The 14,701-nt window shown below is 46.2% G+C and overlaps 1 protein-coding gene across 3 annotated transcripts in view; it reads right to left on the bottom strand.

The window, feature by feature from the left end:
* Positions 1-258: 258 nt before the first annotated feature.
* LOC128333368 (protein argonaute-1) overlaps positions 259-14,701 on the bottom strand; it is an 81,500-nt gene continuing 67,057 nt past the window's right edge. For all 3 annotated transcript variants that reach the window (XM_053268813.1, XM_053268814.1, XM_053268816.1), the window contains 8 exons: positions 13,539-13,723; positions 12,925-13,084; positions 10,780-10,870; positions 8,027-8,221; positions 6,209-6,343; positions 4,491-4,592; positions 3,593-3,792; positions 259-780 (listed from right to left, as the gene is read on the bottom strand). In XM_053268813.1, coding sequence (XP_053124788.1) covers positions 672-780; positions 3,593-3,792; positions 4,491-4,592; positions 6,209-6,343; positions 8,027-8,221; positions 10,780-10,870; positions 12,925-13,084; positions 13,539-13,723 — 1,177 coding nt within the window. In that variant the 3' untranslated portion in view covers positions 259-671. The remainder of the gene's footprint in view (positions 781-3,592; positions 3,793-4,490; positions 4,593-6,208; positions 6,344-8,026; positions 8,222-10,779; positions 10,871-12,924; positions 13,085-13,538; positions 13,724-14,701) is intronic.

The following is a 14,701-nucleotide window of genomic DNA, read 5'->3' as shown; positions in this document are numbered from 1 at the left end:
ACGGAAGACAATTTCCTTCTCAGCTTTGCAATAAGTGCTGGGGCGCCTTATATAGGAGAGAAAAATTCATTCTTCAAGGGGGAAGGGGTAACAGTGTTAAAATTCTCCTATAAACTACTGGCTTTTCTTTCTTTTTCTTCTTAACCAATTAAAGCATCTTGTATCCTAAAATATTAGTTTTTATAAATCTAGTCATCTGTTTTAAGGCTCTAAAAATCCCTCCCCCCACCCACCCACCCCAAACAACAGAAAGATCTCATCAGTGTTTGATTTGGCATTGGAGGACCAAAATAATGATTTCACAGTTGGAAGTTTAATATGACGTTTCCCCGCCCCCCACCACCGCCCAATGAAAACCAGCTTTCTTTTGATAGGAAGTTGGATCCTTCCTTTGTTTAAATACTTTTCTTGTCTGTTTGGTCAGGTAACTGGAAAGCCTGAAGAACAAAGCCTGTCTTTTGAAATACTACAAAGGTGTGTCCGTCAGTTAAGCGGCTCTCCTGCATTTGCCCTGGAGGATGCTGGTCTCCGGCCTCCAACGCCATCTGCGCCCTGCAGTGATTTCTCATTGGATGTGCACGCAATGCTCCCAATGCTTCCTTTAAAAAAAAAAGATTATGGCTCCTACAAATCTGAAAGCTTTCTGGAGCGAGGTAAAAAAAGTTAGGCTTTCAAGCAAAGTACATGGTACGTAAAGTGTCCTGGTGAACCTGAACAGCCTTGGCTAAGGCCTGAGGATCTCTGCCGTTGCTCTGGCCAGATATGTGACTCCCTTCTCCACTGAATAGGGAAGAAAAAGGAAAACAAGGATTATCATCATCATCATCATCATCTGTTTACATAGTAAGACAGATGTTATTGACTGGTTTGTTTTATCCAGACATCGAGTCCTTCCCAAGGACCTGGGATGGCTAAATTTTATTATCAGTGTAGTTGCTGCTATTATTATAGATATCGTCACAGAATATAGGCTGTTCCCAGTAAAGCTGCTTTTTGTAATTGGCTGATGGTGATTTCTGTGGCCCATATGGTGCTGAGATGCATTTCAAGGTGTTTTGGAATTGCACCTAGGGTGCCAGTTACTATGGGGATTATTTTGGTCTTCTTCTGCCACAGCCTTTCAATTTCAATTTGTAGATCTTTGTATTTTATTTTTTCCTATTTCTTTTTTTCCTATTCTGCTATCACCTGGTATTGCTATGTTGATTATTTTAACTTGTTTTTCTTTCTTCTCAACTACAGTGATATCTGGTGTATTGTGTGGCAGATATTTGTCTGTTTGTAGTCGGAAGTCTCATAATATTTTTGCATTTTCATTTTCTACAACTTTTTCAATTTTATGGTCCCACCAATTTTTGGCTACAGGTAGCTTGTATTCTTTGGCAATTTTGGCAAAAAGACCTCGAGGTGAGAGCTCTTTCCTGCTGTGCTGCTCTCTGCACAGTGCTGGGAGGGCCCTTTAAGAGAAACCTCTTGGACAGGCTACACGTCCCAGCAGCCGGTGCATGCCTTCCAAGATGGTGCAGGGGCTCAACAGCGCTCTGCTCCTCTCACAGGAGTCTCCCAGGACTGGACAAAGTGTAGCATCGCACAGTGTGTTAATGCTCACCTCTGCATCAATCAATCAAATAATCTGTACAGCCTAGATGACAGCTAATAAAGCTATATATTTATGCTGTATATCTCGGTAAAATTGGCAATAAAAGAGCACACGTGCCGTTGTTTCCAGATCTCCCGAGTTGCAGGGACAAGCTGCAAGGCCCCCTCGGCATGGGAACTCACAAATAGCTAAAAAGGATCTGAAACGAAGACTTGAAATCACAACCCAACAGATCCAATCTTTTCTACATTTACTTCTCTAAAGCATACTCATGGCTAATCCCATGCGTGGCAGTTCTCGTGAGAGTTCGCGAGCAGCTGCCAGGTAGCTACGAGTATGCTGCTGCCGCCGCCGCACCCAGCCAGGGAGTGAAAGTATGGCCAGGCCAGTGGGCAGGGAAGAAAAGTGCCGGGTGCTGGTCAGGCCAGTGGGTGGGGAGGGAAGGGAAAGCAGACTGGGAAGGGGAGGACTAGGGGTGCAGATGCTCTGCACCAGGTCAGCTAGTAATACAATAAATGGGGGGGTGGAACCTAAGAAATAAATATGTAGATCTGTAATAGAAACTGTCCTTAATTCTGGAGTCACATTACACCCCGCAACTCATTTTCTATCAGACTTCTAAGATATAATGTTGGGGGGAAACTACTTTTGTTTTAAGGATACATATTGTTTTCAGGTTAAAGGGGTTGCTAAGGGGAGCCCTGCAGCTCCCAGTATTGTCAAAGAAACAGAGGTGATTTTAAATGGAAATGTATAAATCCCAATTATAAATATCGGCTGCATTATGGCCGTTTCATTGAGGATATTTTGATCCTTTCCAAATCAGATTGCCCACTTCACTTGTTTGCTGATTGGATTAATACTATAAATGAGCATATTCAATTTTCCAGTCACATGGACACACATCACATATCCTTTTTGAATGTGTGGATATACAAACAATCTGGTAAAAATATGATAAATCTACAGATAGGCATTCTATTTCACATTATGGCAGTTTTCTTCCAAGACATACTAAAGATAACATACCATTTGGCCAGTTTTTAAGACTGAAAAGGAACTGAACATCTCCAAAAACACTTGGTCAACAAAGAGCTGCATATACATCTCCATTAATATCAAGAGCGTACCCCCAGCAAGTTATAGAGGTGGCTAAGAAACGATTGGATGAAGTTCCTAGATCTAAACTTTTTGAAAAGTGAAGTGAGGATAAACCAAAGAGACTCTACTGGTTGGTTGAGTTTAGTTTCAAAGTCTGGGCTATCTATATATTTAATTATCCTGGGTGAGCCTTGGAATGTGCGTCCCGGCGCCCAGCTGATTGGCTGGACAGTGGAGGCACCTGATTGGCTGAGGCTCACCCAGGCAAGGCAGCGGTGGGGCCCGGCCGTGGAGGCGAGGAGGTGGTGGGCCCCGCGGCAGCACTCGGCCCAGCCATGGCACTCAGCCCGGCAGAAACTGGGGCAGAAGGTGGGGGGGGGAGGTAGCCGGCCCTAAAGAGCGCACAGATGCTCTGTGCGGGGCTGGCTAGTTAGGCATATTTTCAAAAATTGGCATTTAATTCAAGATTTACCCGAATGCACTCTTCCTCCATGTACTGGATATCGTCGTAAATACAGTTTTAAAAATCAGTTCGTTCATTCAGAAATGGGCAGGACTCAAGACAAGGATCCCAATGTGAGATGACATGGGAAATGTGGTCCATTTGCATTGTCTACAGTACACAGACTGGAAGCAGCTTCTCAAAGGGTCAGAGGTAGGAGCCCTAACTGGAGATGCCAGAGAGGGAACCTGGAACCTTCCGCATGCAGATGCTCTTCCCAGAGTGGCCCCATCCCCTAAGGGGAATATCTTACAGTGCTCACATGTAGGTCTCCCATTCAAACGCAAACCAGGACAGACCCTGCTTAGCAAAGACGGCAATCCATGCTTGCTATCACAAGACCAGCTCTCTTCCCCAAGGCACTGAATGACGGTGGACCGACTGCTCACCTGTCATGCTCTTTGTCCACGAGGTGGTATCGTGCCCGAAATGCCACCAAGCGGGCATAGTATGCTGGTGCTGGGATGGAGACGGAGCGGGTGCAGCGGACATAAGTGTGGCAGAGCTGGTAGGTGAGGATCTGGAGTTCATCTGCTGTAAACCGGTTGTCGTCCCAAAGAACGTAATAATGGGAAGGTCTGCTCGTACCCTGGGCAGGAGGAAGAACCGGAATCAAGCGGGGAGGGGGCTGTTTCTTCCTGGAGCAGAGGTCAAAAGCACCAGGGGAGCAGAAGAGGATCTATATATTTAATTCTCCTGGGTGCGTCTTAACATAGGAAACTGCCATCTACTGAGTAAGACCATTGGTCTATCTAGCTCAGTATTGTCTTCACAGACTGGCAGTGGCTTCTCCCAGGTTGCAGGCAGGAATCTCTCTCAGCCCTATCTTGGAGATGCTACCAGGGAGGGAACTTGGAACCTTCTGCTCTTCCCAGAGCGGCTTCATCCCGAGGGGAACATCTTGCAGTTCTCACACATCAAGTCTCCCTTTCATATGCAACCAGGGCAGACCCTGCTTAGCTATGGGAACAAGTCATGCTTGCTGCTACCACAAGACCAGCTCTCCTCTCCTCACCTTAGATTGTGTGTTCCAGCGCCCAGCTGATTGGGTAATAACTTACTGTGCTCACACATGTAGTCTCCCATGCAAATGCAAACCAGGGCAGGCCCTGCTTAGCTAAGGGGACAAGTCATGCTTGCTACCACCAGACCAGCTCCCTCCTCACTTTCTCACTTCCCTCCGTAAGATGAGAACATGGATTAAAGCACTGGTTAATTTGAAGAGTATTTCTGGAACTACCACTACACTCTAAGCCCACTGCAAAGAAGCCTGTTAGCATGTGGTACCTGAATGCCAGCATGACTGCACAGATAGAAGTCAAACTCAAAGGGATGTGTAATATTCGTATCCACTGTGGTTCCTGCTGGGATGTTCCCACTTTTGCCAATCTGCAAAGTTTGTTGCAAGAGAAAACAAGCATGAACTTCCAACAACAAAAAAATATTTATATGCTGCTTTTTAACAAAAGTTTCCAAAGTGGTTTACAGAGAGATAGATAGATAGATAGATAGAGAGAGAGAAAAATAAGCATAGATAGATAGATAGATAGATAGATAGATAGATAGATAGATAGATAGATAGATAGATAGATAGATAAGCTTAGCAAGACAATCGACCTAGGATGCTGGAAAGAACAGGGTGCGAATTTTGTCTTTCCACTTTCCTATAGAGCGATCCCTTGGGGATCTCAGGCAAGTCAGTTCAGGAAGAGTTACAATTAAAAGAAAAAAGGGGGGGAAATTAGCTTCAAAACTTGAAGATTAGCAAGAAGTTCCAAGTAAAGTTCATGGAGCCCTACCTTTGGCTTCTTTCAGCATGGCGCATATTACAATGCTCCTCATTACGATGCCCTCAAACTATCTCCCATATACTTTAAGTTTGGTTCATATTGGGCTGTGAACACCTGAGAGCTCAAGGGGTGGTGCTGATTGCCTGGGAGGCCACCGTCTTGTTTCAAGACGACGGATCAAAATAAAATCCATGGGGAAGTAACTTGCCTCGGGGGCAAGAGGTTGCTGGTTCGAATCCCCACTGGTATGTTTCCCAGACTATGGGAAACACCGATATTAAGCAGCAGCAATAGGAAGATGGAGCGATAGGAGAGGTGTCTTCTCATCTGCAGATGAAGAAAGACTGGGAAAAGGGGTAGCACACAGCCCCATAGGGCATGGGGAGGGCGGGGTTCCCGCCTAAACTCAGAAGCTTGGAACAATCTGGATGGGTCTTCTGCGCACGCGCGAAACCCATAGGTGTAAGGCAGAGAAGACCATGCAGAAGAACCACAGGGCTCTGTGGTCGCCAGGAGTCGACACCGACTCGACGGCACAACTTTACTTTAAAGGTAAAGTAAAGAGTGCCGTCAAGCCAATTTCAACTCTTGGTGCCCACAGACCCCTGTGGTTTTCTTTTTTGGTAGAATACAGGAGCGGTTTTACCACTGCCGCCTCCCACACAGTATGAGATGATGCCTTTCAGCATCCTCCTATATCGCTGCTGCCCGATATAGTACTAGCGGGGATTCGAACCAGCAACCTTCTGCTTGTTAGTCAAGCAATTCCCTGCTGTGCTACTTAAGCCCCTCCTAAATTTCATTTGTATTGGATTGTAAGCAGGCATGTTATTAGGGACACACAAGCCCTGTTCAGTAGAACGCTACCAAACACATTTACAGGGCTACAAGAGGCCAGAGGCCCTGCCTTTGGCCTGTACCCACCCTCCTGGCACTCCTCTTCACACCTACCATCATCTGAAGAAACAAATGCTGTAAGTGTGATTGTGCTAGTTTCTGTGACTGGAAGGTTGGGGGCATAATCCTTTGTCCCTGTATGGAGCCCTTTCTGCCATATGGGCTTCCATTTTTCCTAAAATCTCTTGCTGTCTAAACCATGATCAGTTCAGGGCAGGGTCAGTTCCCAGTGCTCGGGACAAAAAAGCAACAGAGATGCCCCCCAAACCCTCTAGCATCAGAAACGCCACATTTTAAAACGCCGTTGCTGAACCTCACCCTCTCATTCTTGTCAGCACAGAAGAGACGAGTGTGATGCCGCTTTTGGACAACGATGTACGTGATGCCCGGCTGGTAATCTTTTTCCAATTTAATGCAGGCATCCCGGATGGCCAGGAGCTCATAGTGAAGGATCTAGGAGAGCAGGAACCAAAGAGAAGGAAGGAAGGATAAGAGATGGCTATGCCAGGACCCCACTCCACATGCCCCACGTGCTCTAGGAGGCCCTAGACTAGGGTTCTCCAGCTTGAGTCATAGGAACATAGGAAGCTGCCTTATACTGAGTCAGAACATTGGTCCATCTAGCTCAACATTGTCCACACAGAGACTGGCAGCGGCTTCTCCAAGGTTGCAGGCAGGAGTCTCTCTTGGTCCTATCTGGAGATGCTGCCAGGGAGGGACCCTTGGACCTTCTGCATGCAAGCATGCAGATGCTCTTCCCAGAATGGCCCCATCCCCTAAAGGGAATATCTTACAGTGCTCACATGTAGTCTCCCATTCAAATACAAACCAGGACAGACCCTGCTTAACAAAGGAGACAATTCATGCTTGGTACCACAAGACCACCTCTCCTCCCATGTTGGTCCCTCAATGTTGGACTACAAATCCCATCAGCCCCAGCCACAATACGCCTTCCCTGCCAACTGGTTTGTAGTAGAGGAGTCTGGATGACCGTGGCTTTGCGTGACATCTGAACAGGCCCAAATTTGTGGAAGATCAGGCAATCAACAGCTAAATAGGATGCTCCTGTCCAGAAGCATGAGAGCTGTTGGTGGAAGTAAGGGCTAATGCCCTCATGCTGAGCTTGTGAGTTCCTGGGGGGCCTCTGGGAGGTCGCTGTAAGGAAAAGGCTGTGACACTAGCACATACTCTTGGTCTGATCCAAAGAAGCTCATCTGCAACTCAAGCCCTATTCAGACTTCAGACTTGTTCACATTACTGTTTTGAGGTGGAGCCTAGGTGAGAGGTTACCCTGCATGGTGGCATACACTCAACATTTCTGCTGGACTCCACCAGCCCAACCTGCACATGATCATGGCTGGCAACAGGTCTGCTGATGAAACTGGCTGCTTCAAGTTGTGTTGACACCCCCACGGAAAGCACTCCAAGGGCCAGGATGCATTCCCAACATCCTTTTCCCTGTTGACTGGCAAAGCTTCATGATGTCAGAAGCTGCCCTTCCACTGACCATGAAGGAGCAGGAGGTGGACACCCTGCTGAAGCTGCTTCGGGAGCATAGAGGGCGCTTTGGAGCCTAGTGCGTACTTTGCCAATGGGCACTCTGGGCCTAGGTGTCTATGACTGCAATAAGGCTAAGAATGGGCCTAGCTTGTTTTGGCAGCCCAGGTAGAAACAGCACAGAGGTTCTCATTACTGGATGATCAGGGTAGGAAGGCTCTGCTCTCGATCACCATCACTAGAAAGCTGGGTAGCCCTGCAACAAACAACCTGAGCTGGAAGTTTCCGACAAATGTTGCAAATCTGGGTAGACCAGACGCCAATTTTAGCAGTCTTGAGAACCGGTCTATTATGTTCTACGAGAGTACAGATGTCTGTACTCTTGTACATTTGTGTGTGAGAGAGAACGGCTGTACCTGTGCAGATCTGTACCTCGTTGTACAGGTGTTCAACTTAACCCTTAGGGTTTCAGTCTACCAGACGTCCCTATTAGTAACAGAGCAGCCCCTGGCCTCCACCCTCTACACACCCCTGCCCTTTCTAAGGCACACTGGAGACTTCCGCGTGGCTTCCATTTCTGAACAGCGCCTAGTATGCTCTTGCATTGCTCTAGGACTGAGGAAGAGATGGCCCCCTCACCTGTGGGAGTTGCCCCTCGGGCACGCCGTCGCGGTAGAAAATGATGCGGGTGGGCTTGAAGCGGGTGGACTTGTAGAACTGGATGAGGAGCTCTCTCACCATGTACGACAGGTCTTCAATGATCTCCTGGCGCGGCCGCTGCACCCGCACAGTGGCGCAATAGCGGCTGGGATGGGCATCCATGCTGCCCACCACCTGCATCCAAGAGAGAGCAAAAGCATCATATCTCCGCCTTCAGTGCCTGTTGCTGGCCAAGCAGAAATGAAATAGGTGTGTTTAAAAAAAAAAATGCTTCCCTCTCCCCCCGCTTTTAAAAAATTTCATTTTTAAGAATCCACTTGACCAATGATTAAATGGTGCAAACTGAGAACATTACTGTTCAAACACAAAGCTCCAGGAAGGTTTTTAATAAGCTTTCCCGCACCCCCAAAGAAAATTTTGCTAGGGAAATAGTATCTGGAATCTTGAACGGAGTAAGCGATACCATGCTAGACAAATCCAATGTCATATGAGCTTAAAAGAGGGCAAATGGAAATGTTCTTAGTTTGAGGATTTAATTCTTGGTGGCTTTTCCCCCTAAAGACATAGGTCGCATCCTAAGAAGCAAAAGGGCTATGGCACTCATGCAATCTACCCTCCCTTTCCCTCAAGCAACTCCCAGAACCCCCCTCCCCCCACACCTAAGGCTTGGGGGAGCCTTGGGAATGGTGTGGGATGGAGCAAAAGGGGCTCTGGGAACTGTTTTTTCCTAAGCCTCCCTCATCTATGGTCTTTCTCCCTCATTCATTCTCACATAAGAACAGCCCTGCTGGATCATGCCCAAGGACCATCTAGTCCAGCATCCTGTTTCACACAGTGCCCCACCAGATGCCGCTGGAAGCCCATAGACAAGAGCTGAGGGCATGCCCTCTCTCCTGCTGTTACTCCCCTGCAAGTGGTATTCAGAGGCACCGTGCCTCTGAGGCTGGGGGTGGCCTATAGCCCTCAGACTAGTAGCCATTAATAAGACTGTCCTCCATGAATTTATCTAAACCCCTCTTAACAGCCCTGCTGGATCCATGCCCCAGGCCCATCTAGTCCAGCATCCTGTTTCTCACAGTGGTCCCCCACAAGATGCCTCTGAGAAGCCCATAGGCAGGGGCGTATCTATGGTAGGGCAGGCAGGGCACGTGCCCTGGGCTCCACTTGAAGGGGGCGCCATTTTAAAAAAATAATTTTTTTAAAATGGCTGCCGAAAACAAAATGGCCACCGTGCAAGCTCAAAAGGTCCTCTGTGAGGCCCTAGGCCATGCCAGGCCCCGCAGACGCCATTTGAGCATGTGTGGTGGCAATTTTGTTTTCAGCGGCCATTTTTAAAAAACAAAATTTATTTTTAAAAATGGCCACCACACATGCTCAAATGGTCCCTGCGAGGCCCTAGAGGCCAGCGGGGGGAGGAGGAACCTTTGCAGACCCCCTCATGGCCTTTAGGAAGCCCCCCGAAGGGGCTACAGGTATTTTTGAAAAAAAATTATATAATATAAATCACTGCACACATATTTAATTTGGTACTATGTACAGAGAATCAGGGCTTGTGAATACTGAGCTGAAGCTTATAAGCTAGGATTGTATTCATTTGCTCTTACTTTGCTTCTTGTGATAAGTGAGTTAAATGTGATGTCTTAATAATATCGCTATTAATGGTGAGTTTGTCTTTGAATCAGTGTGAAATCCTCAGTATTAAGGCCCACTGGGAGTTTCTTGCTTTCTCTCTCTCATTTTAAATGTCTTTCTGAAATACTAGAATATATTCCAAGCAGTGACACAGTTTACTCTGCATATCCTTTAATTATTTTCAGAGTATCTGGGAAAAGTCAAATTCTCCATTGATTTTTAAAACTTATGTAATAGTGATGCTACAATGCATAGTAGAGAATTAGACAGGCACTTCTGTTTAGTTTTCCAAGTACACCTCCACCTAGTATTTGGGTATTTCATGCGCCCCAGCATTTTTTGGTTTGGCTACGTCCACTGCTAAATAGTTTTTGAAATATTAAAAGATTTATGTGCTTGACTTGCATTTTTCAGCTAATATTATGGTAAAGTTATCTGAAAGATGGGTGTCAGATGTTTGGACAGGGGGCACAATTTCAGTGCTTGCCCTAGGCGCTATTTTCCCTAGATACACCTCTGTCCACAGGCAAGAGGTGAGGGCATGCCCTCTCTCTTGCTGTTGCTCCCCTGCAACATTCACCATGATCTGATATATTGTTTTAACTTGCTACTCACTTACATATCATTAGCTCTGCCTGCCATCAGCCCCCCGAGAGACCGGGGCCTGGTTCACACAATCGTTTGAATCTATGCTTAATGTGGGTCACTGACATTAGTGTGATTGCGTGAACGCACCCCAAGGTGGTTTATGGCCCAAGATGGTCTGAGCCTGCTTTGGTGTGGGTTCAAACAATCATGTTAATGTTAGTAACTCACATTAAAGCTAGATTCAGATGACTGTGTGAGAACCCAGGCCTCAGTCTACAAATTCACTCCAACACTATTTCTGGATCTCCCCACTACCCTAAGGATTGCAGATTTGCACTCTTCCCCAATGTTATGTTCTATGCCTTTGAAATAGATATTACACCCCATCCTGAAGAAGTCCGGCTGTACACACCACAGCAAAAAGGTAGAGCTGGTACCAGAGTGTGTCTGATGGTGAATCTTGCATTTGCCTTTTATAAGAGACCCCAACATTTGTGAGTGCAAAAACTTACAGCCGTTATGGAGGGCTTCTTCCCGTCTCCTGCTGGCGGATGAGTCACGTCAGCTCCAAGGAATATTACTGGCTGTTGAAAGACTGCAGAGCTGTGAGAATGACAGACGAAAGAGGTGGTCTTGTAGTGGTGAGCATGTACTCTCCCCTTTGCTAAGCAAGGTCCCCTTTGGATTGCATGTGGATGGGTGACTACAAGTGAGCATTTCTCAAGATATTCCCCTTAGGGGATGAGGCCGTAGCTCAGCGGGAGAGCATCTGGCTTGAGAGAGACTCCTGCCCGAAACCTTGGAGAGTCGATGCCAGTCAGCATAAATATTACTGCACTAGACAGAGGCGGTAAAATGGATGGTGGTATTTCAAACTACCGCCGCCAGGGGTGCCCACTGTGAAGATGGCCCCTATGCAAAGTAGAAACAAAGTTGGGAAGTAGCGTAAAAGAAGTGGCTGGACTATGACTTCTCCCCATCAATGCACTAATTCTTTGCCGGCTGGGGAGTTTAAAAACAAACAAACACGCAAACGGGAAGCAATCAACACGATTTCAAACGGCTATTTCTCAGGCGGTTGGGAATGGTACAACCTGCTCTGCTACTTCAATCTGACAGCTTTTTAAAAGTCTTTAAAGAAAAACCTGTTCATCCAGGCTTTCAACTGATACTGTTTTGATTGTTTTTAATGTTGTTTTAAGAGCATTGTTTAAAAAATTTTTAAATTGTTGTGTTTTAAATTTCTCATTTTTGTTTTTAACTAATGTTTTAATGTTGTTTTTATCTATTACCCAGACACATAAGTTTTGGGCGGTATAAAAATATGTAAATAAATTTTAAAAAAATTAAAAATTGCCATATGTGTAGGCCAGGCCTAGGCACAGTGGTGGGGGAAAAGCAAGACTGGTGGAAGGCATGGAGAACTGCAAAGGCACTCTTAAGAGTATCTTCCAAACATTTATAGGAAGGGCTGTGAGCATTTGCACTTCTGCAATTACACCACCCCAAGACACCCATATGGTATCAAATGCCAGACTCAGCATCTGAGACGTTTCCTCCTCCTCGCCCTTACTGCTCCAACAGTCAGGCTGAAATCCTGTGGGCTACTCCTATGAAGTTTACTTCTGGACTTCTTGGAGGAAGAGCGGGATATAAATGTTAAAAATAAAAATAAATAAATAAAAAGTGTCAAGGGCCATGCTCCTCTCCCGTGGCATAACCAAAGCAAAATTGCACTCACGCTATGAAACATTCTCCCTGGTATGTCAGCCTCCCTTTTAAAAAAATTATTTCTGAGGGGAACCCTGGCTTTTCTCAGGAAGCTCTTCCTGTGAGCAGACTTGCTCTGTTTCAAATTGGCTGTCTTGTTTCTAACCATGGCAAGTTTCAAGTGGCTCTTTTATTACTGTTTAATTGTAGAGTTATGATTTTATAGTGGGTTGTAAGTGGTTATTCTGGTTCACAAGCTGCTAAGCATGGGAACGGAAGAGAATGTGGCATGTAAACATTTTAAATACTTACAAAATATATGCAATAGGCGAAACAACTGCAGGCAACTGTACTTCATATACATAATTCATTTAGGGACACAAATTCCCTCTGCTTGGCATTTAATTAGTGTATTTTAAGCTCATGTGTGTTTTAGAGCAGGGATTCTCAACATGTAATTGAGATGTAATTGGACTTCAACTCCCATAATTAACCACCAAAGGCCACTGGGGCTGGGGATTATGGTAGTTGAAGTCCAATAACTTCTGGGCACCCACATGTTGAGAAACCCTGTTTTAGAGCAGGGTTGCACAACTTCGGCTCTCCTGCAGATGTTGGACTACAACTCGCACCATCCCTCACTACTGTCCACTGTGGGTGGAGAAATTGGGAGTTAAAGTCCAAAACCAGTTGGAGGACCGAAGTTGTGTAGACTAAAAACGCTCTCTGTGACAATCAGGACTAGAAACATGTCCTATATTAAACTGAGAATTGTAGGATTATGGGTCCCTATACAGCTGTGCAGAGTGACTGCGGGGAGAAGTGGTTGTGTGCATGAGTACCTAAAAAGCTTTCTTCTCCCCCCCCGCCCCCCCCCCCCCAAGCATCACAGGAAGTAAAAAGAGGAAGCTGCTCTCTCTGTCCTACTTCCACACACTCCCACATACCGCTGGTGGGGCACCAGGATGTTGTTGATCCCTCCGAGTTTGACGTTGATCTTGAGGCAGAGGTTGGACAGGGTCTGTGGCGATGTCTTCACCACATTCTTCACCTGCACACACTGAGTGGCCATTCCCAGGAGCGTGTCGCCCACTCGCTTCACCTCCGCTGGGGACAGAAGAGGATAACATTCGCTTTTAAAGTGGGCAGAGACATGATGGAAAAAAACTTGATGCAATATTCAAAGGGATAACGTTTCTAAGCATAAGTGAGAATTCTACAGCTGACTCAAACGAGAGAAGGATGGACGGGACGGACAGAAGCCCACAGCTTCATTCTTCTGTACTTTATTACTTCAAACTGCCAGAGTTTGGATGCTCACATATTTAGATGCTCTTATGGGAAGTGGGGGAAAACCCTAAGTACAACTCCCTTAAATTAGAAAGTTGGTATGTCGGGGGAAAGTATTTAGTCTGCCTTCCTGATGTGCTAGATTTCTACACACAGGGAAGTAGCGTCCCCCCCACCCCACTGCCGCCAACACCACTTCTGGATTTAAAAGAGTGTTCTGGTAACAAGACTGCCTCCTCTCCAATTCTGCAGCATTCTTCTGCTGACATACCATACACCGGCGTCTTTCCCGGAAGGATGACTATGATAAGCTGGAGCCCAGAATACGTGTTTTTAAGGTGCCGGAACATGGGCTCCACGCTGTCGGCACCCTGTGCATATTTGCAGAAGCACGGCTGGCCTTGGATGGGCATCCCCGCGTCCTTGGAGATCTTGCGCAGCTGGTCTGTGAAGTTCCTGCGCCCAAAGGAAGGAGAAAGCGGCGTTCAAAGGGAAAGCACAGGAAGAGCTACTCAGCTGGTTATCACAGTACTGAGTAGCAACCAACCATCGGTCTGGACAGGGGACTGTGAACTTCTGATGCTGCCTTATACCAAGCCACACTACTGGTCCATCTAGCCTTGACTCTGCTACGGCTAAATATATTTAAATCCTGCTTTCCAGCAAACTTTCTCAAAGTGGTTTACACCGAAAAATAATAAATTCAATCTGAAAAGAAACAAAGTAGATACCACCGGCAACCACCACTGGAGGAATGCAGTTGGATAGGGCCAGCTACTCTCCCCCTGCTAAATAAAGAGAATCACCACTTTTTAAAGGTGCCTCTTTGCTCAGTTTGTTAGTTTAGACCATTTACACGTTTTGTTAAACGCAAGTATAAGCTCTGTACAGAGCACACCCCCTTCAGATGTGTACGGATTCACATTTACATCCAACACATGTACAATAGTACATTTCCAATCTAATCTACATTTGATGTGGCCTGCAATCAGGTTCCCTTTTAAAATAGATGTATGCACACTCATTCACACAAGCACATGTGCAACCAATACAGACACCCGTATGCACATACAATGTCATGCCTGAAGAGGGCTTCTGACTTGCCTGACTATCAGTCATGGCCTCAAAAACAGGTACCTGAAGTGGGCTTTTCTAGATTCTGCTCAAATATATTCAGATCCACCTATGTTTCTCAATTCGCCCATGGCATGTAGATTGCAAACATTCACAGGCACCAGGGAAGGTATGAGAGCTGATCTTGTGGTAGTAAGTATGAATTGACTTCTTTGCTAAGAAGGGTTCACTTTGGTTTGCATTTGGATGGGGACTCCATATGAGCACTGTCTGCTATCAGATATTTCCCTTAGGGGATGGGGCCATAGTTCAGTGGCAGAGCATCTGCTTTGCATGCAGAGGGTCCCAGGTTCAATACCT

Source organism: Hemicordylus capensis, chromosome 7 (assembly GCF_027244095.1).
Source record: "Hemicordylus capensis ecotype Gifberg chromosome 7, rHemCap1.1.pri, whole genome shotgun sequence".
NCBI classification, from domain to species: Eukaryota; Metazoa; Chordata; class Lepidosauria; order Squamata; family Cordylidae; genus Hemicordylus; species Hemicordylus capensis.
The sequence above is the reverse complement of the archived record's forward strand: the minus strand, read 5'-3'. Positions and strand labels throughout refer to the sequence as shown.